Below are 25449 nucleotides of genomic sequence, written 5' to 3' on the forward strand. Positions count from 1 at the left end.
ATCTAAGCGCTGTTTCAGCACAGTAAAGTCCCTTTCCTATAAGCATGTTAGTGCTTGGCACTCGGTATGTGAGCCATATGAAATATCATTCACCAGTAGTGTGTCCATTAACATAAGAAGCTACCTGATATCCAGCTGGTCCATCTAGCTGAGTACTGTTTATTTAACCTGACTGGCAGCAGCTCTCCAGAGTTTCAAACAGGAGCCCTTTCCCAGCTTTACCTGTAGATGCCAAGGACTGAAGCATCTGGAAAACTGAAGGCACTAAAACATTATTGATGTATGCAAACTGGGACGTTGCAGACTGCACCGTGCCTTAGGTTCATGAGAGCACATTTATATGCACATGCAGCAGAAGTGAAATGCATCCGCCTAATCGAGAGATTCTGCAGAAGTGGAAGAGAAGTTTAACCTGGGAGAATGACAATGCTAGCAACTTGCATTAACATAATGAACAAGACATCTCCCAAAAAGCAAACATTGGTTTACCGAGGTCAGACATCAGAAAATATTGGCTGTCCTTGCTAAATAAGGGTGACCAGAGCATATCAAAGAATCATAGAATAGTAGAGTTGGAAGGGGCCTACAAGGCCATCAAGTCCAACCCCTGCTCAATGCAGGAGTCCAAATCAAAGCATTCCCAACAGATGGCTGTCCAGCTGCCTCTTGAATGCCTCCAGTGTCGGAGAGCCCACTACCTCTCTATGTAATTGGTTCCATTGTCGTATGGCTCTAACAGGAAGTTTTTCCTGATGTCCAGTTGAAATCTGGCTTCCTGCAACTTGAGCCTATTATTCCATGTCCTGCACACTGGGACAATCGAGAAGAGATCCCGGCCCTCCTCTGTGTGACAACCTTTCATGTACTTGAAGAGTGCTATAATATCTCCCCTCAGTCTTTTCTTCTCCAGGCTAAACATGCCCAGTTCTTTCCATCTCTCCTCATAGGACTTTGTTTCCAGTTCCCTGATCATCCTTGTTTCCCTCCTCGGAACCTGTTCCAGTTTGGAGTAGCACAACTGAAAAGAATGCTCAGGCAAAAACTGGGGGAAAGCGACACATAATGATATTAAGCTAGGTCAATTTAGAACTTGCCAGTTTCAGAAAAGTGACCTTTTCATCAGTTCTAGAATGCTGCCACAGCATTTGCAAAATTGCTCACTATGGCTAAAGCCTCCAATGAAGCCAAACTAATTATGCCTTCAACACACAAGCATCATGTGCAGAATGGTTAAATAGGACTGCAAAACATTTTGTCTCTTCACATTCTTGGAGGGCTGAATGTATTGTACCACAACAGTGTCATCTACTGAATCTGTTTAGCATGGATTCAGCTGTGGCAACCATTTCTCTTTCGCTCCAGACAATAGCAGCACCCATTGCATATATAACATCCAAAAACGGTGGGGTGTTTTTCATCTACCCCATTGTCATGGACAGATCACCGCTTGTTGAGATTTAGACTCACAGCGGCTCTTTCCCTCTGCAAAGGTGGAGGATCTATTAAGTTGATCTGCTCCCGGAGCCGGATGGATCCCGTAGGTTTTCAGAGTGCTCTGGGAGATTTTCCGGCTGATAGGACTGGTGCTTCTGTTGAGGCCTTGGTCACACTGTGGAATACGGAACTGACCCGGGCTATTGACACGATCGCTCCCGCGTGCCCCCTCTGGTGTCGAGCTCATACAGCTCCGTGGTATACTCCGGAGCTAAGAGCGATGAAACAAGAGAGGAGGAGGCTGGAGTGCAGATGGAGGAAAACTCCCAGTGGATACAACTATGCTTTGGTAAGTGCCACCAATAAGTTGTATACAAAAGCGGTAAGGACAGCAAAGAAGCTCTATTTTGCTGCCTCTATTAGATCATCTTTATGCCGCCCAGCGGAGCTTTTTAAAGTCGTGCGAGGGCTCTTACACTCTGGCCCCCACGATACTATGGAAACATCTGAGACCCTCTGCAACGAAATTGCTGGACACTTTCAAGATAAGATCGCATGTATCCGCAGGGACCTTGACTCTGATGTTGTGACAGATGAATCCATTGAAGTGTCCGGAGCACAGCCTTGTCCTTCTTTATTGGATGAGTTTCAGTTGGTGCAGCTCGAGGAAGTGGACAAGGTGCTTGGAATGGTTCGGGCAACCACGTCTGTTCTGGATCCTTGCCCATCTTGGCTAGTGAAAGCTAGCAGGGCTGGGACCACCGGTTGGGCCAAGGAAGTGGTTAACGCCTCCTTGAGGGAGGGAGTAGTCCCTGGTAGCCTCAAGAAGGCAGTAGTGAGACCTCTTTTAAAGAAACCCTCCTTGGACCCAGATAATTTGAATAACTATAGACCGGTGGCGAACGTCCCTTTTTTGGGCAAGGTTTTGCAGCGGGTGGTTGCCAGCCAACTCCAGGCGCTCTTGGATGAAACCGATTATCTAGATCCATTTCAATCCGGTTTCAGGCCCGGTTTTGGCACCGAAACAGCCTTGGTCGCCCTGTATGATGACCTTTGTCGGGAGAGGGACAGGGGGAGTGTGACTCTATTGATTCTCCTTGATCTCTCAGCGGCGTTTGATACCATTGACCATGGTATCCTCCTGGGGAGACTCGCGGAGTTGGGTGTCGGGGGCACTGCTTGGCAGTGGTTCCGCTCCTACTTCGCGGATCGTCACCAGAAGGTAGTGCTTGGGGAACATCACTCGACACCATGGACTCTCCATTGTGGAGTCCCCCAGGGATCGGTCTTGTCCCCCATGCTTTTCAACATCTACATGCAGCCTCTGGGTGCGGTCATCAGGAGTCTTGGAGTGCGTTGCCATCAGTACACTGATGACACGCAGCTCTATTTCTCCTTTTCATCTTCCTCAGGTGAGTCTGTTGATGTGCTGAACCATTGCCTGACCGCGATAATGGACTGGATGAGAGCTAATAAACTGAGACTCAATCCAGACAAGACCAAGACATTGTTGGTGAACACCTTCCCTGCTCAGATGGTGGATGCTTACCCTGTTCTGGATGGGGTTACACTCCCCCTGAAAGAACAGGTACGTAGTTTGGGGGTTCTTCTCGATTCTTCCTTGTCTCTCGAGGCCCAAGTGGCCTCGGTGGCATGGAATGCGTTTTACCATCTTCGTCTGGTAGCCCAACTACGCCCCTATCTGGACAGGGACGACCTCGCCTCCGTTGTCCACGCTCTGGTAACTTCAAGATTGGATTACTGTAATGCGCTCTACGTAGGGCTGCCCTTGAAGACAGTTCGGAAGCTTCAGCTGGTGCAGAACGCAACTGCCAGATTATTGACGAGGACCAGTCGGTCTTCGCATATAACACCTGCCCTGGCGCGTCTGCACTGGCTTCCTATTTGCTTCCGGGCGAGATTCAAGGTGCTGGTTTTGACCTATAAAGCCTTACACGGCGTGGGACCTCAATACCTTGTGGAACGCCTCTCTTGCTATGAACCTACCCGCTCACTTCGTTCAGAATCTAAGGCCCTCCTCCGAGTACCAACCCATCGGGAAGCCCGGAGGGTGGTTACGAGATCTAGGGCCTTTTCTGTGGTGGCCCCTGAGTTGTGGAACAGCCTCCCCGAAGAGGTACGCATGGCGCCTACACTTCCATCTTTTCGGCGCCAGGTAAAGACCTTTTTATGCTCCCAGGCATTTTAATCTTCTTAATCTTTTTTAATCTTTTAATCTGTATTTTTAATTTTTGTAGTATTTATTTTGTTTTTGCTGTGCTTTTTGTTGTTTGTTTGTATATGTTTTTGTATTTTATTATGATATATTGTATTTTATCTTGTTTGTTCACCGCCCTGAGAGCTATTTTGCTAAGGGCGGTATATAAATTGAAATAATAAATAAATAAATAAATAAATAAAAAGACCATTTTGTGACTTAGGTCAATAGTGTGTGTGTGTAGTGGAGGCAGGAGATAAGCAGCTCCGTGAGACTGACTTATTTATTTATTTTTGTCTTGCAAGCAGAAGCTAACACTTCAGCTCTCTTTAAGAGCAGGTATTTCTGACAAATCACAGGAGTGCTTTTTCCTTATTGATAATTTCTGCACATCAGCCTCCAGTATTCAGGCATCTAGGTCCGAAAGTGACCGTGGTGTTCAGCAGCAAAACGAAGATGTGTTGAATTTAAATTGAGAACCTTTGCATGTGATGGTGTGTATTTCTCTCCTAGCCATGTGGTGTACAAACTCTAGGCCTGATCTGCATTATGCATTTGAAGCAGTATCATACAATTTTAAACAGTTCTGGCTTCCCTGAAACAATCCTGGGAATTGTTGTTTGCTATGGGTGCTGAGAGTTCTCCGGAGACCCCTATTCCTCTCACAGACCTACAATTTCCAATCAATCCCTCTTAAGGCAACTCTGGAAATTATAGCTCTGCTACTGTTTAAAATGGTATGGTACTGCTTTAAATATATAGTGTGGATGGGGCCTTAGGCTGCAATCCAAAACACATTTACCTGGGAGTAAGTCCAATGGAACCCAATGACACTTACTTCTGAGTAGGCATGTATTGGACTGCAGCCTAAGTCATTATAGCCAACAAATAACTTGGAGCTGGACTAAGTTGGCTGGACATTAAATGTGGAAAACTAATATAGCTCAGGAAACCTATGGTTATTGTTCTACCATTGGTTTATCCTCTGTTCAGGGCTGGCTCCATCAAGGAGCAGAGGGACACAGGCTGCGTACACAGCATACGTTTAAACCACATGACTTTCTCCAAAGAATCCTGGGAACTATAATTTACCCCTCACCGAGCTACCATTCCCAGCTTCTTTAGCAAACTACAGTTCCCAAGATTCTTATAAATGTGCTTTAAATGTATGATGTGTATACAGCTGCAGTGGCCTCAAGATACAGATTCCAGAGGTGGTACCAATCGTCATCTATCTCTGCATGTCATTTTACAAAAATGAATGTCAGAGAGGTGCTATTTTCATTTCATTTATTTATTTATTTATTTATTGTATTTGTATACCGCCCCATAGCCAAAGCTGTCTGGGCGGTTTACAGCAACTCAATTTTCCATTTGAGAGACAAACATGTCTTTGGGCAGCACTGCTTTCACATCTATTTCACTGGGGTTTTCCCCCCTCAACAAACAAGCCTTTATTTGAAACCAGGAATGTAGATTTACTAAAATTCCCACCCCGGTGTTTTCGTTTTTATATATTCCATTCGAAATTATGTTTGGCTTCAAGAGAGCTAGTTAAAAAGATTTGAAAAGCTGGCTAATTAAGGACCGCAAAGAAAAGATTTTGGGTTAATTTTAGCTTGGTTTCTCCAATAGCGTCAGCGAGGCAAATGGTTATAATGACTAAGATGAAGGTTCAAAATAAAGACCAAGTGTGGTTTATCAGCATCCTTGTAATCTTTCAATTTAACAGAAGCATTTTAGGGGGGGGGAAATCCTATCTCAGGAGAGCATTAACTATTAACTGTTTACTCCAAACACAGCGTTTACCATCCTGAAGTTGTTTGCATAGAAACCTTAGGAAATTCATTTGATATTGAAAGGAGATTCGTTGTAAAAATTTTGCATGTAAAGATTTCTTCATGAATCGCTCTTGTCAGCAATTAAACAGCACTGTGAGCAAGTGGACTCTGGTCCTGGAAGGATACTGCCAAACACTAAATTATAATATGTAAATGACCGGATGACCAAACCAAGATAGGTTTAAGACGTTAGCTGAATGTTTCAAGCTTCTGCTTTTTTCAATAGCAGATTTGGGATTTTAAGGACAGAAAGAAGCTGAAATGTTAAGTAGGAGTCTTAAACCTATCTCAGTGTGGCTGTTGGTTTATGTAGAGTTGGCTCAGTTATGCTGTAGTCCCATTGAGAGCAATGAGACTGAAGTTAGTCATGACCAGATGTGTAGTGGGCACATTTTTAAAATGCAAGCACTCTTCATGACAGCGCCCATAAGCACACCCCCAGGGAGAGTCCAAAACTGTAGGGAGCTGTGTTGATCCATAGTTTATTATATATTAGGATCAGCTAGCTTCCTCTATCCTAGTATGTCACAAACAAGAGTAAAACCTGAAAGCCTTGTGATCACCTCATTCACTTGGCAGAGCAAAGAGGGTTTCTCAATTACTTTGCACATTGGCAAATGATATAATCACTTCTCCTCTGAAGCCCAGAGCTACGCTATATTCCCACTACACCACTGGCATGACTAAGTGGTTGCCTTCATTTACAGTGGCTAAAGCATGACTAGGGGAGCAATTCAAACCCAAGATCTGCCAGGATGAGCAGAGTTTGGAACAGGCAGATTTCCAGTAGAGCCTGGGCTCTGCTGGCTGAAGTCCCTCATGCCGATTTAGCCAGAGATACACCAACGTAACTCCTCCATCCTGGCTCAGCTGGTGCTCAGCCGCCTTACCTGGAGCTCAGCTGACTGGGAAAAGGCTGGGGTAAGTCCTGAAAAAAAGGGTGTTCCAGGAGAGGGGCAGGGGCGGGGCAGGGGCAGACTTACTCCTATTGCAAACTCTGTTTGGCTTAGTCACGTGACCTAGCAACCCAATGGAAGCAACACTGGCAAAAACAGTTGTGCAAGTCAAAATTTTAAAATCTTGTTTTCCCTCTGACAGGCTCGGGCCCGAGTGCAGTTTGGAATAGGGGTAAATCACACCAGCATAATTTACCCTGGCATAAATAGCAATGGCTTCCAGCAGTATGGACTGCTCTGTAAGTCTGGATCCGTCCCAGCAGGTTTTCTGCATGGATGCATTTAGGGCATTGTGGAAAGAAAACAGATAACTATTCAACCAATCAAACAGACATGTTAAAAACTTATATTTAAAGTTGATCAAAGAATTAAATATTTCATGAAGATAATTGTCCCCTCTAACTGCAATACTCCTTCCCGAATCATATATAGGACATAAAGAAAAGTTTCCACATTACAAATCCATACAGCTTTCAGTCTTCCTATGGGGTCTGCTCCTGTTTGACTGAGGCCAGAAAAGCTGTTTTGCTGCTAACTCCATATGGGCCAACACATGCTATTATATATGTGCACCTTTTCTGGCTTTGATCCTGCGGTAGTATCAAAACTCCTTCATTATTTTTCTTTATATATAGTCTGAAAAAGTCTGTATTTTTCCAGGCAACTCCCAATGCCACACACATGGCTAGAAACAAAGTGGGAGGCCATATGGAAGAAAAAAAGGCCACCAAAGTAACCAAAAGCACCCTTTTCACATAGCTAGAGTACCACCGTGCTCAACTCTTCAGAGAGCCTAGCATCATTGCTAACAATGGATGAAACCACTGGTAAGAGGCTGAAGCCAGAAAACTGCAAGCAGATGATTTCAATCAGCTCTGTGTATACATTGGTGTGCTTAACTGAAGGGGTGGGATACCACAGACGGGCGAAAGACTGTCTCCGCTCAATGCACAGCAGGTATCACAGGAACTGTACATACCGCCCTTCTATAAAGTTCATTTGTGGGTTTTCATCTCGATTAACCTCTGCTGTGAACTATGTCTTTGCAGGGGAGTAGGAACAGATCACAGTGGTTGTACCAGCAAAGATAAGAACCACAGCATCCCTACAAATGCACAGGCACACACACACAGACACACACACACAGACACACACAGTTTTTTCACTGGCAAAAAAACTTTATTAATGTAGAGTTAAAAGTAGGCACACCTCAAATTAAACCGCAGAACTGAAAAGTTTGGCTGATGCTTAGATAATGGTGGAGAACCTGCGGCCCTCCAGATGTTGTTGCATTAGATCTCCCAAATTCCCTGATGGGAGTGGCTGATGGAGACCAACATCTGGAAGACCACAGGTTACCCATCCCTGCCTTAGATCATGTAAGCAAGTCAGTCAAACTGCCTCAGCACTGTTCTGAGAAATGCACTAACATTTGTCTGGAGTTTTTAACAGAACTGTCTTGGTTATTGGTTTGAGTATGATGGGTCTATACTTCACTCATGCCCAATCTTCCTCACAAACCTTTTAAACCAAAGGTTCACCCACCTCAGGGAACCCAATCAACAGTTTATTCTGCATATTAAATAGGCAGCAGCTCTGTTTAAGGGCTAGTCAGTCTCCAGCAAAAATAAGAAAAAATCTTGTGACCCCTTAAACACTCATAAAAGTATTATGGCATACGTTTCTAGGGACTACAGTCCATTTAATCAGATGTGTAAAACTGAGTTAACAGCAGGGATGGTGCTAGGATGAGCCCAGGGGGCCAGGCCCCAAATCTTTCTGGAACTGCATCCCGTGTTTTTGGGTGGGTAATGAATAGAGAGGGAAATCGAATTGGGAGGTGACTTGGGTTCCTGGCCAGGCTATTAGTTTGGGGGAACATATACATTTAAGATGCCTTTACCAAGAGGTGATATATAACAGATGCGGGTAACTGAAGCGAACTGAAGTGATGCAGAGAAAGTTTGGTTGGGAAATGAAATGAAATTAAATAAATTGAAGGGGAACAGATTTAGGGTGATTTGAGGCAGGGGACAAATGAATTGAAGAATTTGTCTTCCAGTTAGCAATTAGTTCAGTTGCTTTCTCTGACATTTAAATTTTGAAGTTGCATCTATCCATATAAATTAGCATATGCACATTTGTAGGCGTGTGCTTTAAATCTTTTCAGTGAGGTCTGAGAAATGACCGGCATGTACTCTCTCTATATATACTCCAGCATGAATCTAGAGCAGGATGGGGAACTGCTGAACTCCAACTCCCCTCATCTCTGACCATTGCCAGCTGGGGCTGGAGCAGCTGCACTCCCAACAACATCTGGAGGGCCACAGGTTCCCCACCCATGAACTGGAGTGACTTCTGAAGACAGAAAGCCAATAATATGTTGTTGTTATGTGCCTTCAAGTCAATTACGACTTATGGCAACCCTATGAATCAGCGACCTCCAAGAGCATCTGTCATGAACCACCCTGTTCAGGTCTGTGGCTCCCTTTAGGGAATCAATCCATCTTGTTTTGCCTTCCTCTTTTTCTACTCCTTTCTATTTTCCCAAGCATTGTTGTCTTTTCTAGTGAATCCTGTCTTCTCATTATGAGTCCAAAGTAGGATAACCTCAGTTTCATCATTTTAGCTTCTAGTGACAGTTCTGGTTTAATTTGTTCTAACACCCAATTATTGGTCTTTTTCGCAGTCCATGGTATCCACAAAGCTCTCCTCCAACACCGCATTTCAAATGAGTTTATTTTTCTCTTATCCGCTTTTTCACTGTCCAGCTTTCACATCCATACATAGAAATCGGAAATACCATGGTCTGAATTATCCTGACTTTAGTGTTCAGTGATACATCTTTGCATTTGAGGACCTTTTCTAGTTCTCTCATAGCTGCCCTCCCTAATAATGTGGACAGTTACAAGTTCAGTCCCTGGCATTTCCAGCTGAAAGGATCTCAAGTAGCATGGCAGAGAGAGTTCTCTGCCTAAAACATTCAAAGCTGCCTTATACCTAAATACTATTTTTCCACCTCACCCGGTATTGTCTACTCTGACCGACAACTGCTCTCCAGGGCCTCAAGCAGAAGCCTTCCAATGCAACTGCAACCTAATCCATCTAACCGAAGATGTCAGAGATTGAACCTGATACCCAGCCAAACCACTGGTCCATCAAGCTCGGAATAATTTAACCTGACTGACAGCAGCTCTCCAGCATTTTAGGCCAGAGTTTTTCCAGGCTTACCTGGAGATGCCAGGGATTGAACCTGGCACCTTCTGCATGCAAAGCATGTGCTCTGCCACTGATCTATGGTCCAGGACTTGAGGCTCATGAAAGCCACTACATATCACTACATATTTATTTATTTATTTATTTAATTTATATCCCACCCCTCCTTCCAGCAGGAGCCCAGGGTGGCAAACAAAAGCACTAAAACACTTTAAAACATCATAAATACAGACTTTAAAATACATTAAAACAAAACATTTTTAAAAACATTTTTTTAAAAAAGCTTTCAATACATCTAAAAAAAAGGTTAAAAACATATTGTAAAAAAAAGGTTTAAAAACATATTAAAAAGCAATTCCAACAGACGCAGACTGGGATAAGGTCTCAACTTAAAAGGCCTGTTGAAAGAGGAAGGTCTTCAATAGGCGCAGAAAAGATAACAGAGATGGGCCCTGTCTAATATTTAAGGGGAGGGAATTCCACAGGGTAAGTGCCGCCATACTAAAGGTTATCTATGCATATAGATAATACAGGGCTAGATCTTCACTAATTAATTCATTTATATCCTGCTTTTTGAGGAACTACTTACACAAAGCAGCTTACAATCTCTTGTTTATATTTGGGGATTTGAATCCCAACTTTTTGCTTGCACCTCAAGACAGCTATCTAAATCCATTTCAAAATAAATTTTAAAAGAATACAAAAAAGGTGGTAGATTTAAACTGGAACTGTTAAAAAAAAACACCAACACAGCAGATTAAAAACTGTAAATAAACAGCCAATTATAAGAAGAATCAAATAGAATTTAAAGAAGCATGCAAATACCGTTAAAAGAATAAAGAAAAGGACAAACTGCCAATATCATACTGCTATTATACAAATCTATGGTGCAGTCGCACTTGGAATACTGTGTACAGTTCTGATTGCCACTTCTCAAAAAGGATATTGTAGAGCTGGAGAAGATGCAGAAAAAGGCAGCCAAAATGATCAAAGGGCTGGAGCAACTCTCTTATAAGCAATGGTTACAAAATTTAGGGCTTTTTAGTTTAAAAAAAGGTAAGGTTGTGGAACATGGTAAGAGGGGTATAACGTTATATGCAGTGTGGAGAAAGGAGACCAGTTTTTCCCCTCTTGCGTAATCCTAGAACTAGGGTCATCCAATGAAAACTGAATGTTGGACGATTCAAGGCAGACAAAAGGAAGAACGTCTTCACCTAGAGTGTAGCTAAACCATGGAATTCTCTCTCAAAAGATGTAGTGATGGCCAACAACTTGCATGGCTTTAAAAGAGGATGAGACAAGTTCATTCATGGAGGACAAGCTTATCAATGGCTACTAATCATGATGGCTTTGTATTACCTACAGTATCGAAGATGGTATGCCTCCAAATACTAATTGCTAACAAGCATATGTGGGGGAGAATGCTGTTGCACTCAGGTCCCACTTGCTGGTTTCCCACAGACCCATCTGTTCGGCCCCTGTGAAAACAGAATGTTGGACCCGGTGGGTCTTTGGTCTGATCCAGCAGGGCTCTTCTTAATCTGGGCCTCTCTGTTGTTAAATCTGTGTTTTTAACTTCAATGTGTGTTGAGCTCTGTTTCCGGTGTATTTATTTAGTTCTAATATTATGCTTTCATGTGCTTTTTTATTATTTATTGCAAGCCGCCCTGAGAACTTTGTGATACAAGGTGGCATACAAATGCCAAAAATAAATCAAAAGAAATGCCTAACATGTGGCAGCTCTTGCTTTTGTTTTAAAGCAGGTGACTGCCTAGCAAATTTGGAAGACTCAAGAGCTATGCTCAAAAAGGTTGTGAGAGTCACAGGTTCCCACTGTCTGCTATGGAAAGACAAGAAACTGTGCGACTCACATGAGGAATGCCTAGATCTTTTTGCTTTTTTAAAGCCACCAAACCTGTGTACTTGCGGTCTGTTGGATCACAGCCAAAGCGCCTGCAAATACCATAAAATTATAGTTCAAATATGTCATTTCCGCTTTTCTACGGAGCAAATTAATGTCCTGAACTCTTCTGTAATGTGCTGCAATTTTAAGCTAACCAGCTCCTTATCAAGACATTACATTCCATAGCTCTGTACGTTTATACAACACACAACTTTACCAACCATTTCTTAAAAATGTTTTAACACCATAATTAAGTCCTCCCTCACAACCAAGGTTGCTATTGAAAGTGACAGGCTCAAACCACAGACAAATCATAAAGATGATTAATTATACAAACTAATTCTTGTTTCAGAAGATATTTCTCCAGAAAACATATGCCGGTACTAGTAAGAAAAAGAGCATGTCTGTTCAGCTGCATTTAGCAAACAACGGCACTATTACATTAATGTGATATCGTTTTAACCCAAATTTGGCATGGAGCATTTTTTCACTCAATTCCCTGTAGCACAGACAAATAGCTACAACAATTTCCCAGTCAAGCTGATTTTACTCTGTATATAAAAATCAACTAAATGTTCTTGGGAAATAGGTTTACTCCCCACCCCTCACTACTGGCTAAATTTGTTGTTTTAAATGCACTGTTTCATTGTTTCTCATTAGGACACTGTACAATATCATGAAACTATATTATTTTAAAATGTGCCTTTTCATTATTCCACATTAAGATGCTGTACAATATTCTGAAATTCTGCAGAGCTGATTACCCATGGGCAGCTTCTCCTCTGCTACTCCTGGGAAAATGTTTGTTTATGAGAGGAGCAATTCTGCAGGGCTCTGCATGAGAAAGCTCCCCTGTGTTTTCCAACAATGACTTGGAGATTCTAGACGAATCGCACTTGTCATCCAGCTTTCTTGGAGGTTGCTCTTACAGACAGGCACTGGAGGATGCCTAACCTCACTTTTAGACCACTGTAATGCACTCTTTACGGGGCTTCCCTTACAAACAGCCCAGAAGCGGCAGCTGGTGCAGAATGCCACAGCCAGGAGCTCAGTGACAGTGCATCTGTCTTGCGTGCAAAAGGTCCCCAGTTCCATCCCCAGGTAGGGCTGACAGGGTCTCCTGCCTGAAACCTTGGAGAGATGCTGCCAGGCAGTGTAGACAATACAGAGCTAGATGGACACATGGTCTGGCTTGGTATAAGCAGGGCCGGCTCCAGGCATACGGGGGCCCTTGGGCTTGCCCTGGTCCCCCGGTGGGTGGGTGAGTGTGCATGTGTGCACGTATGCGCGCATGCACACCGCCCCCGCACACACACCCACAGCCCCCCTACCTGTCTAGTCTTTACTATTGCCCTTAATGAAGATGGCGGCCACGGTTTCCCTAAGGAGAATGAAGCCTCCGCTGCCATCTTTGTTGATGGCACATGTGCGTGCTACGCGCGCACATCTCTGCCATCAACTAAGATGGCGGCAGCGGCTTCAGTACCTTAGGGAAGCTGCGGCTGCCATCTTCATTAAGGGCAATGCTAAAAAGCCGGCTGACAGGTAAGTGGGGGGCATGGGGGGGCGCGGATCGTGGAAGGGAGCGGAGGGCCCCTCAGGGGCTCCTGTAGCTCTGGGGCCCTTGGGCCAGTGCCCAACCTGGCCGCCCTTTAGAACCGGCCCTGGGTATAAGGCTGCTTCCCATGTTGCTTCGGCCCAGGTGGTGAGTGGTGCCCCTTACCGAGAACATATCATGCCAGTGCTGAGGGACCTGCATTGACTGCCTATTAGCCACCCAGCCAGTGTGAAGGTTGTGTTATTTACATATTAAACCCTAAAGAACTCTGGACCAGGCAACGTGAACAACCAATCTTCGTTCAATTGACCAATAAGAGCATTAAGATCAACCAAAGGAACCTGGTTAGTCTTGCCACGGTCTGATAATTATTGGCTTACAGAGACACAGAGGTGTGTTTTTTCCCTAGTAGCACCAGAGTTGTGGAATATGCTTCCTGCTGATACGCAAGAGGCCCCATCAGTACTGGCATTCCACCAGCTTTTAAAGAAGCGCTCGTTTACATCGGGATTCTCTTAATCTGTCCATCTGAGTCTCCTGTTTTAATGGGATTGTTTTATTGTGTATTTTAATGATGGATGTTTATATTTTAATGTTTATTTAACTGGTTTTTATATTTTGTAAAGTGCCTAGTAGCCTATCTTGGCATTAAGCAGTATATGAAACTTATTTATAAATTATAATTAAATAGCCTGAGGCTATCAGGTATAAGATAAAATACAAACAATACACATTCTAAAAATGATAAAAACCATTCACACAAACTCTAAAAACAACAAAGCCTTTCCTTCAGATCTATAGTCAACTAAATACCTATACTAATACATTATTCAAGGACTTTGAAGAAAGGCGTTGCATAAGAACACTGAACAGTGCCAGCTCCACATCTGGGGGAGGGCTTGGTGGGGTGGACAGTGCAGACAAGCCCTCTTTGGCAGGAACTCCCTCCAGTGGCATGCCAGCAGCTCCTTCTCCTCTTTGCTGTTACCACTACTGCTGATGGTGGCCCCTCACCCAGAGTACTAACGGTGAGAGAACAAGAGGCATGGGGATGGAGTGGCTGTCCTTTCCTATTCAGGGAAAAAGGAAAAGGCAGGTGAGCATCAAGTGGCTGCTGGTGCCACTTATGCGCTCACCTGAGCAGGTGGGAGGGCAAGCAAGCTAGCGGCAGCCAGCAACTGGCAAGGGGCATGGGGCAGCAGTGAGCCCGACCCAAACATGTCAATCTTCCTGACACCAGTCCTGATGCTAACCTTAATAAGGCTGACTGAGTATAGAAGCAGGGCAAGATTTAGGGAGAAAAGAGAATGGACAGCTACATACCTCAAAGCAGGGATGGAGAGCCTGTGGTTTTCCAAACATTGCTGGACAAAAACTCCCATCATCCCAAACCATTGCAGATGCTGGCTGGGGCTGAAGGGAGCTAGTGTCCGACAACATCTGGAGGGCCACCTCTACCTTAAAGCAACATACACACTTATCATAATATATCACACACATCTTTTATACTGGTATAAAATACTTACATTTTATTTATGTAAGAGTGTAGCTGAAAACACAGCTTTTCCCACACCTCACCACTACCCCCTGTTGGTGCATAAACTGATGTGTACGGTAAAGATCCCAGAGATTGTTGGGAAACCTAAAGGAATTAATATTGTAATGAGAAACACAAGGATTTAGGGTGCTAATTATTGGATTTGCTTTGCTGACACTACCTTACCTCCAACAGGGGCTACCAAAGCTAAAGATTTTATCACTCTAGTAATCAGCAATGGGTGATAGCCTTCATAAAACACCGTAATTAAATTAACTGATTTTTCAAACCTGGGTATTTTTTTTCCCATTAAGGAGCTCTTATTTACACCACTTTCCCCCCTCTCTTTTCTTTTAAGACACACTGGATACATCAGTCACCAGTGTAACTATTTCTCTCCTAAATGCTACAGGTGGAAGCAAACCTGATCAACTCCCTTTCTTTTCCTGAAGCAGTAATTACACACGGGTAATCCAAAGGAGAAAAGCAGCCATTTGAGTGATCCTGTATTGGTGAATGGAATTCTCTGTATATTTAGGAAGAGGGATTGATTTGTTAAACTACTCTAGGAATTGTAACACTGTGAGGGGAAGGGGGGGTTCTAACAACACTCAGCACCCTTAGCAAACTACAGCGCCCAGGATTCTGTATTGGAAAGCCATGAGCTTTTAAAATGGCATGATACTGCTTTAAGTATATAGTGCAGATGGGGCCAGAAATGCTGGCAGTGGAGGCTGGTGGCTCTGAACTCAGTGGGACAGTGAATCTGCTCTGGGTTTTAGTACGAATTTTCAAGGAGCTGTTCAAAATGCTTTCAGCTGAGTGAACTCCCAGAAACACAAAAAGCACCCTCTACATCTCTCCAGAATATTTCAGAGAGGGCATATTGAAAACTAGCATTATACCAGCGTCTCTTTGGCTGGATGAAGCAAGAGGCTGGAGACTTTTAAACTAGAGCATATTTAAACTGTATTTTAGATCACAGGTTCATATACTTACACAAGTGGTGCTGCTCTTAATTTGGTGAATGAGCAAGCCTGCCCTCTCCCTTTCACTATTTCTCAGGCTTCCTTTAAGAAACCATACCGTGATGACACCAGTATAAATTTAACTCTCTAATTATCTTCAATGTAACTTCTAATTGTGACTTGTCTCTGAGTAACATTACTAACAAACCAGCACAATCCTAAACCTAAAAATGGTAAAGGTGTCCCTGCACTTGTAGTGCGAGTCATTTCCAACTCTTAGGGTGATGTCTTGCGACGTTTACTAGGCAGACCGAATATAGGGGGTGGGATTGCCAGTTCCATCCCCGGCCTTTCTTTACCCCCCAGCATATACCGGGTACTCATTTTACCGACCATGGATGGGTGGAAGGCTGAGTGGACCTCGACCCCTTTTACCGGAGATTCGACTTCCTCCTTTCATTGGAATCGAACTCTGGCCATGAGCAGAGCTTCGGCTGCATTACCGCCGCTTACCACTCTGCGCCACAGAGGATCTAACCGTGTATATTCAGAAGTAAGTTCTATTTGAATTCAATGGGGATTATTCCCAGATAGTGGGATGGCAACCCAAATTATCTGACAGATAGAGTAAGCCGATACTTACTTTTCATTTGTTTGTTCATTTATTTAAAAATCCATCTCCCATCAGGCTATCACCATGAAATACTGAGAATGTCTACACAACCTTCATTAAATGCATGCATGTTGTGTGAAGATAACACTCAACCACTTGGCCAACTTCAGTTGATTTCAATGGGAACTGCACAAGGGAGGTTCCTAGGAAATTATGTCCATCATTGCTGGAGGATATTAACATGAGTAACCTCTTTGGGCCATCACTAAAACATCTGCAGCTGAATTAAGTGCTCTCTTACATTAGAATCTGGCTATTAAATCATCAAGACATATGCATATCTCTGGGCTCAGAGGCAGATAGTTTAGCATTCATTTTTACAACTTATGAATATATCATGACAACAGTAGGTGGTAAGTTTTTTGGTGCTATTTTATATAATATTTTAAATAGGATAGCTAGTCTACAGATGCAGGAAAGAAAAATTTTCAAATTGATTTAAATTCCCTTAGATATATTCTTGTTAAATTTGAGACACTTAAAAATAACTGGGATATTAATTTCTATTTTGCAAATAATCAGTAACTAATACAGAAATTGTTCTTTCATCTTATCATATATGTGGGCATATATATGGATTACTGAAGTCTGCTGTCCCATGGACATGCATGTGGAAATCACATTCAGGCTAATGGGCGGAATGTGCAAGTGTCAGGGAGAAAATAGACACCTGACTGTGAAAATAAATGTGTTCAGTTATTTTCAGAGACGATGCTAAAATCAAACAGCTAAAAAAAAAAATGTAGATGCTGTATGACAACAACTTATGAAAATGAAAATATTAATGTTATTTTAAACTCACTAGTCATGGGCTGTGCAATTTGCTCATGTCTCTTCTGTTTGCGGTCTCATAAAATGAATGTTGTAAACTTATGGGCAGATAGCTTGTGAAAAAGGAACTTACTTTATACACAGACTGAAATAAAGATGGTCATCTCCTGACCCCACAGGAAAGGACAGGAACTATAGCCATCTCCTGTGGAGGTACTGACTAACCTTGTACAAACGGCATCATGCAATCTTGACTAGGACATAAACCCACCAGCAATCCTTCATGGTCTGGCAGTTGATATCATGGGAGATGCTGGCTAATGGCTATAAGATCTACTGTATTTCTTTGTTTCTCTTTTCTTGTTTGTTTCATACTGTGAGCAATTATAATGTGGATTATGGAGAAGCAGAAACATCAATGCTTTGATGACTACCTACTTGTGGATAAATCAGTGTTACATACAGGAGGCATACACTCCGCCTTCCATTCTCTTCCTCCTTCAGGAGATTGGAAATATCCACTTCTGTTTTCCACTAACCACAGCTTGTTGTTTTGTCTGAATTGCAATAAACTGGATAGTTTAAACTATGGCTTGGCCAAACAAGCCAAGATAATATTGAGGCTACTGATCCTGACTTGTTTAAACTAACTGCCATTCCTGGTTCAGAGAAAATGACAAAGTGTGGCTAGTTTAAAACAGAATTGGATGGTTCCAATCTCCAAAGCAGGTCAGAATCTCCTACATTTTTATCATGCAATTATGTATTCATACATATGCACATGAAACTTCCAAAAAGGGATCAAGAAGAGCTTTTCAGAATCCTAAAGCATGTAAGAGTAAATTCACAAACTTGCTTCATGTAGAACAGGGGTGAGGGACCTTTTTTAAGCCCAAGGGCCACATTCCCTTCTGGGCAGCCTTTTGAGGGCTACATGCCAGTGGTGGGCAGAAGCTAACTTGGGCAGAGTAATAAATTTATATTTTACCTTTGTACAGTAGGTTGGTTTCCACACACACTTATACACTCTTCTCTATCCTCCATCCAGACAAACAAGAGGCATTATCAGAGTTCAAGCACACTTTCCAACCAGGCAAAAACAGCTGGGGTGCAAAACAGGGCCAGTGAGAAGTGTGACCTAGGGAGAGATTCCAGGGCCACACAGCAATGGTTGGAGGGCCGTATTTGGCCCTTGGTCTGAAGTTTCCCGCCACTGACACAAAATATATAATGCATTCTCTTTTAACAAGTATGCATTTGAATTCTATCAGTATGGCATAAAGGCTTCAGAACAGACCAATAGGAAATGCGTCCTGCACCCCAGCCCTTTTGAGCAACAAATGGACAAATGCCTTCATTGCTTTTACCACCTCTCCTCTCCCAGCCCATCTTAGAAAAGAGTTATTTGGGTTGTACCTGCCAGAAAACCAGAAGATGTATTCTTCTATCTCCTCCAGGTCAGCTTGTAGATATACAATCAGAAAATCACTCCAATCCACCAAGGAGAGATAATATGGAAAGGGGAACAAGGATCCAGCATAGATGCTTATCGTATGGACTGTCTTTCATTGGGGAATGTCAACAGGATGTAACAATTCATTCCACAAATCAACTAATCTAAGAGGAAGCTTAATATATTGATAGAGGTGATTCTAAATCACCTGAAGGTGCACCGCTTTATTTTATTTGGAATGGGCTCACTGTCTGTTCTGGTTCTGATGTGAAAAAAAAGCCAAGAAATGGATGTCCATTTTAAACAGCTTATCAGGAAGAAATGAACAAATACTCCAAATAGCTTGCAGTATGATATGTCAAAGAGACTTATCTACAGCCTGTCTAGACTACAGACAATAAGCACAGCAGACTATATTGTCAATGCAGGTATTTCTGGTGTCAAATCACACACACACACACACACCCTCCAAATAATAAATAAATAAAACAAGCTGTCCTGCCAGTGCTGTGGCACAAATTTGAGTATAATGACTTTAGACAGTTTAGCAATTATGATAACGATACAGCAAGATGTTTCTGCAGTCATCTGCGAGCAAAAGAGACTCCTGCAAAAGCATACACGAGCCAAAACTATGAGTCATGCAAAAGCAATTTTGCCATGGGCCATAAAATCACTTTGTGTGAGTTAAAGCTAAATCTGTATGTATTCCATAATGTTTCCCTACCGTGGAGAGATGGAGATCCCAGTATCCTATCACAGATAATGACAAAAAACAAATTCTGTCTATAAAAGCTGATTGCTCCACAAGTCACCCTCAACTGTTCCAAGAATTGTAATGCAGACACTACATTTTATGCTGCATTCAGCAACAAAGAGGCACACTCCATCAAGCACACACCATACTGACATCAATTTAGTGAGATTTTAGTATGTAGTACAGAGGATTCAGAATAGCCTTGAAACACAGTATATTCAGCCTGCTAATTTCCATTACATCTACTCTTCACCTCTATAGGCTTCTGCCGCTCCTTTCCAGCCCACCCTTTCATATTTTCTTACATCAATACCCTGTGTGCTCATTTAGGCAACTGTATCATGGACTGATTCATTCTCTACAGAAAAGTTTACAAAATGAGAGCTAGTGTAATGTAGCAAGCTAAGATATTGAACTGTAAACCAGGAAGTCCTTAGTACAAAACTTGCCCTTGCAATGAACTCAGCAAGCCGTCCTCTCCAAGCCTTAGCTTCTATTAGCAATTTGGGAGTAAAAATGCTGATCTACCCTGCAGGGTTGTAGTAAAGAAGGATTACTGACATCATGTACATTAAAATGCTTGAATGCTCAGAAAGCACTAAATACCCTGACAGAAACCCTCACAGGGTAGCTTCTGGGACGTGCCTCCACCAGTGACTTTTTATAGTCAGTTTTTGAAAACTGGAACCCTAATAGCTATAAATGGGAACTCATGGCTTGCTGCTTTCTTTACAGTAACAAAGGCAAGAGAGAAAAAGCAAAAGGAGATTTTTAAACATGATTCCATTATAAAATGTTCTATTATATGTGCCCAGGTATCTAATGTAGATGCATATACTACCAATATCACAGGATAGTTCCTGGCATAAAGTGTTTTATGACCCATTCTAAGCTATTCTGTGAAACCAATTTGGACCAACAGTCAAGTTAATGAAAGCACAACACAACAAATTACCACAACAGAAACAAAAAGCTTCCCTGATGACACAAGTATAAATGTGGGTTATTGCACAAGTAAAGGTAAATTTAAAGTAATACAACTTCTACATTTAACTAATTAACTCATTGAAATATATGATGGAGTGAATGTGTGAACTTCCCTTGAAATGCAAAGAGGCTACTCAGGTTCCTTACCTCAGGTAAGAAAAATGTGGATGTTGCACAAGTTAAATTTCTAGAAGGCTCAAAATAGGTTTCTATAGTTATTTGTTTGTTTCAAAAGCACCATAAATATAAAAGAACCAATTAGAATCTGACTAGGTCACTCGATAGCAGTTGCCATAATTTTCTTTCAATCTTGGTATTTTAGTACAACTTACAGAAAGAACAGAGGCCCCGATTCGATAGGGCCCCATGCACGCATCTTGTAAAATAAGCAGTCACCACACTGATCAGCTGTTTGGTGAGGAGGGGGGAACTAAATCCAAACAGCTGAGTGAGCCTTCCAAGCAGCAGATTAGCCCGACTGCAGTTTATTTCACAAGATAGTGATGTAGGGAATAATGCATGCAACACTTGCTTGCATAAATATTTTCCCATCGAGCTAGTGATATACACAAAGAAGCTAGATCAGGATAAAGGTATTAAAAAAAACACCACTGCTTGTATTTTCTATTATTATTTATGATGATGATGGTGATGTTTTATTATTATTGTTTTATTTTTATTTTCTCATTTTACAAGTCATAGTTAGCATATATTACAACATATAACTAGTCCTTGATTATCACAATTGTGTCCATATGTATAATTAACTATGTCTGTATTTTTGAATAAATATAGTTAGCTATGCCGCACCATCAGAAATCTGAATAAAGAAATGAATAGACTAATATTACCCACATTACTTGAATCAGGATACGTTACCAGCTTTTTTAACAATGAGGGCATCAGCACTAAATATACATTAAAGTGTGGCCATCAGTTCTAAACATCTCTTGGAATTCAGGTGAGCATCCATAAAAGTAGGTGGGATAACAGGTTTTTAAAAATAAAAATCAATCAATAAATAAAATCTAAATTTGTAGTTTAAGTGTCTGTTCACCTTAAACTGAAGTCAATGGCAAAATTTCCTGATTTGAAAATGGCTGGATTGCGCCTTGAATTGCCCGACTGTGCCAATGAAATGGATAAATGCTTTTCACTTCAGTGCAAAATGCATGTTTATTTACAAAGCTGAAAGTGCCAGGATTCAGAGCAAAGATAAAGAAGCTCAAGTACCTCTCCAACATCATAGATCCAGATCCTTCCTTCAGAGTCCCCGACGGCCACTTCTTTTCCAGCTTGGCCCCAACGGACACGATTGAGGGCAGAAGCTCCTTCAATGGTCACACTTGCCGTTGGAACCTATTGAAGACATTATTCTCATATGGATAATGACAAAACCACAATGTTATGCAAATACACTTGGGGGGGAGATTCATTGTGCACTCACATGCTGCAAGACAGAAGCAGAAGAGAGAATGCAATGACTAAGGAAGGCTTAAGAGAGGCAAAAAATGCTTTTTCACAGTAAATGGGCAGTGAGTGACACAATTTTGATTTTACTCTGAAACATGCTAAAGCCACTGCAGCTTTATCACCCCCCCGAATGTAGCCTAATATGAGATCAAAAGATGACTGAGTCAGCTGAGTGGCAAGGACTAATGAGCTAAAACGTGGTATGGAGCATCAACTGAAAACTGAGAGATCGAGAGCATTTCATATAAACGTTTTACTGACCTACAGCAATTAGTTTAGCCAAGACAGGATGGGGTCAGAAACAAAACAAAAAAAATGGATGAAAAAAATGACATCCATGATTTCCATTTTATTCCTTTCCTTTGCATCCCTTGCAGAGACTTTAGGCCCTTGTCACCCAGAGAAGGCCTACGATGCCATGCTAGAACTAAGCTGGTCTGGTCCTTAGCTCTGCTTTCATGGGCAACTCCAGCAGGAACTGTACATAAGTCTCCTTGGACACAGTGAAGGGAATCATTGTAATGTAAGTTCACTTGGGACCTGGGGCATAGTCCAAAGCATCTGTCGCCCCACCCCAAATGTTGCTGTAGTACAATAAGATTATTTATGCTGGCTGGGGCTGCTGGGAGTTGGAGTCCAACAACATCTGGAGGGGCACAGGTTAGCCAACCCTAGTCTAAAGGCACATGATGGAGCAACCTTGCTAAAGGCAAGCAGGATTGGATCTGGTCCATTGTCTAGATGGGAGAGATATGCACTTGCCTTTGAGTTCCATGAAGAAAGATGAGTGTCTAGATGTAATAAGCAAAGCCCATTGTTTCCTATGTGCTTCAGTGATTAGAGTACTCAACATAGATGCTGTAGACTAGAGCAAGATTAAAAAATGTAAATGTACTGCCTTCAAGTCGATTCTGACTTATGGCGACCCTATGAATAGGATTTTTGTGGTAAGCGGTATTCAGAGGTGGTTTACCATTGCCTTCCTCTGAGAGCAAGATTAGTTCTCTAATAAAAGGTTACTAAGGAAACAATCTATCATTGGTGGCATCAACTCTGCACTTGGGGAGCTTCCATTCATCTCCACGAGGTGTGCTCAGGAGATGCTTCTAGGAGATGGTGTCCTCCTAACCTGTTTTTAAGAATATTTTGTGGAGAATCAAATGAAACATTTATAAGTAAGTAAATGCAGTTAGGAAAAATAGTGTTAATAAGAATCAGTGACTTCTCTCTATCAAAAACAATTAATCCAAAGTATTTTAATCTTTTGGTTGTTTTTTGTTTTTGTTTTTTTAAAAGTTACCATTTAAATGAGGCACACTTGTATAATTATGAAGTGATTTTAATTCTATATTCACTTCTTCACAACACATTTAAAAGTCTTTGTGTTTTGACAGTGCATTTGTAATGAAAACAGGGGGAGGGGGCTCTTACCTACAAGCAATAATATGTATTAAGTGACAGGCTTTCGCCACATATATTTGGTGGGCTGACAATGGAGGAAAAAAATTAAGAGGTAATCAAACAATCATTAAAGCTGCAATCCTGTTAAAACTGCAATCCTATTCAACTACTCAGGAGTAAGTCCCATTCCACATAGTAGGACTATGTCTGAGTAAATATGCATAGGGTTGATCTGTTAGTTTTAATAGCTGTTATTACTTATGGAGAACAAGTGATGGGTAAAAGCAGGCATGTTTATTTAATTTAAAATATGTAATCATTCTTGAGTAGTCATCAGTCCAGGCAGGCTAGAAGCAATGTCCAAATATTTTGGATATACTCCCAAGAATCCTGGTTTTCTTGTTCTAAGCCTTAGAGCTCCAAGTATGAAATAAATGTCTATCTGATAAATACTGAAATATGAAAAGAAGCATTACAATTGTTCACCCTCTGTCTCTAAAATTGTTACATCCATTTGAGGATATAAATCAAACATGGCAACGTTTTCTCATAGTAAAGAAACTGTGAAATCCAGCAGCCAGGAAGTGATGCAGAACCAGTGGCAAACCCTTTGTTCATTTTGCTCCATAGTCCAGCAGTTTGGTTTTAAAAGAGCTATAATTTACAGTATGATGACCTATCTAGCATGTTCATAAAAAATAAAGGCTAGAAATTTTTTTCTCTAAATCGGATGTGTTATGTAATACAAATAAGTTTATAAAGGATGCCTGCATAGAGATTTGCAACCTCTTAGTCTCTTTTCTCAGAAACAAAAAAGGGTAACCCAAGGGGGGGGAAGGTGGCTGAATATTTCCAAAAGTTTCTCAAACGACCAATTATTTTGTACATACATTTATTGCTGATTGCACTTGGAAGATATATGAACATTCTGATCAGAACACAACACCGTTTCTACAAGGTAAAGCTCTTTTGTGTGATTTGCGGTAGGTGGGATCCACTACTCACTGCATCTATATCCAGCCTGGGTTTGACCCACTAGATATCTACCCTAAAACCTGGCAGAAACTTGTTTTTTTAGCTTTGAAAATGCCCCTTGCTGCCATAAATGGGCAATTGCTTCCAAACATGTGCGACGACTGTACAGATGCCCCTCTATACAGATAGTTCCAAAGGGAATTAAGAGCTTTTGAGGCACTCTTTAAATCAACCCAAGCGAAACAGGGATCTGAAACAAAAATGGTTGCACATCAAGAATTCTGAAAATTAGTTAAACATTTTATTGACATAATTATCTCCATAAAACAAGTTTGTGAAATAGTAACTAACACCCGGTTCATAAATATTGGTCCCACTAGTAGCTGTAGCTGATCTCACATAGTAGCTTTCTGCTCTGGTACCCCAAGATTTCAAACAGTGTCCCAAGGGGGAACTCCCTTGCCACACCACTGCTCAGTTTTAGACAGGCAGTGAATACAGCTTTGTTTCAGCAAGTTTTGCCAAGTTTTACCTGCAACTTATTTTTCTTTTTTTTTGCCTTTTAGGCTATTCAGTTTTAAACTATTTTACTTATATTTATTTAAAAAATACACAATCTTGAAGGTACATTTCCTTGGCGACTTTATAAAAAGGCAGGCTGTATAAATCTTGATCATAATAAAACCATGAACACAGGAAGCTGCCTTAAAGCTGTGTGAATATAGCTCAGCACATAGACTGGCAGCAGGTTTTTCCAAACCCTACCAGAAGATGCCGGGAACTGAACTGGGGATCTTCTGCCCACAAAGCACGTGCTCTACAGCTGAGCTGTGGGCCTGTGCCTGATTAGCTTTACCATTACTCACATTCCAAGTGCAAGAAGCAACTCCTTCTGGGAGCTTAGCTCACTGGGCCTGCTGCTTTAATGATTACATGTGGCAGACAGATCTGTAGACTGCTTCATGGACTGGTACATTTGTTGTGATCTGAAAGGCCATCCATTCCCTGACATACCTACAAAGCTCTGGCATCATAAAAGTTGCTATGTAGTTTTCTACTGCTACCACTCCGATCCACATACTGATGACGGCATAGTATTTGGATTTGACCTGCTAAACAGTCTGATCCTAAACACCTTGTATAAAAACAAGTTGATTTTTAATAATTTAGAATCTCAGTAACAGTACCCATGGAAGCCTGCAGGACTGTTGTTGCAATTCTAAACCCACGTGCAAAATCCAATAATTTCAGGAAAACACATCTGTGTATTTAGAATGGCAATCTAAATCAGTTTATGTACTCTGGCTTAACTGAATTGTGGATGAGGC

At 41.8% G+C, this 25449-nt stretch overlaps 1 protein-coding gene across 12 annotated transcripts in view; it reads right to left on the reverse strand.

Annotated features, from left to right (window-relative positions):
• The window catches only part of DYNC1I1 (dynein cytoplasmic 1 intermediate chain 1), a 366417-nt gene that overhangs the window by 3352 nt on the left and 337616 nt on the right, over window positions 1-25449 (reverse strand). For all 12 annotated transcript variants that reach the window (XM_061586645.1, XM_061586643.1, XM_061586641.1 and 9 more), the window contains one exon: window positions 21506-21631. In XM_061586645.1, coding sequence (XP_061442629.1) covers window positions 21506-21631 — 126 coding nt within the window. The remainder of the gene's footprint in view (window positions 1-21505; window positions 21632-25449) is intronic.

This window comes from Rhineura floridana, chromosome 10 (genome assembly GCF_030035675.1).
Source record: "Rhineura floridana isolate rRhiFlo1 chromosome 10, rRhiFlo1.hap2, whole genome shotgun sequence".
Classification (NCBI taxonomy): Eukaryota; Metazoa; Chordata; class Lepidosauria; order Squamata; family Rhineuridae; genus Rhineura; species Rhineura floridana.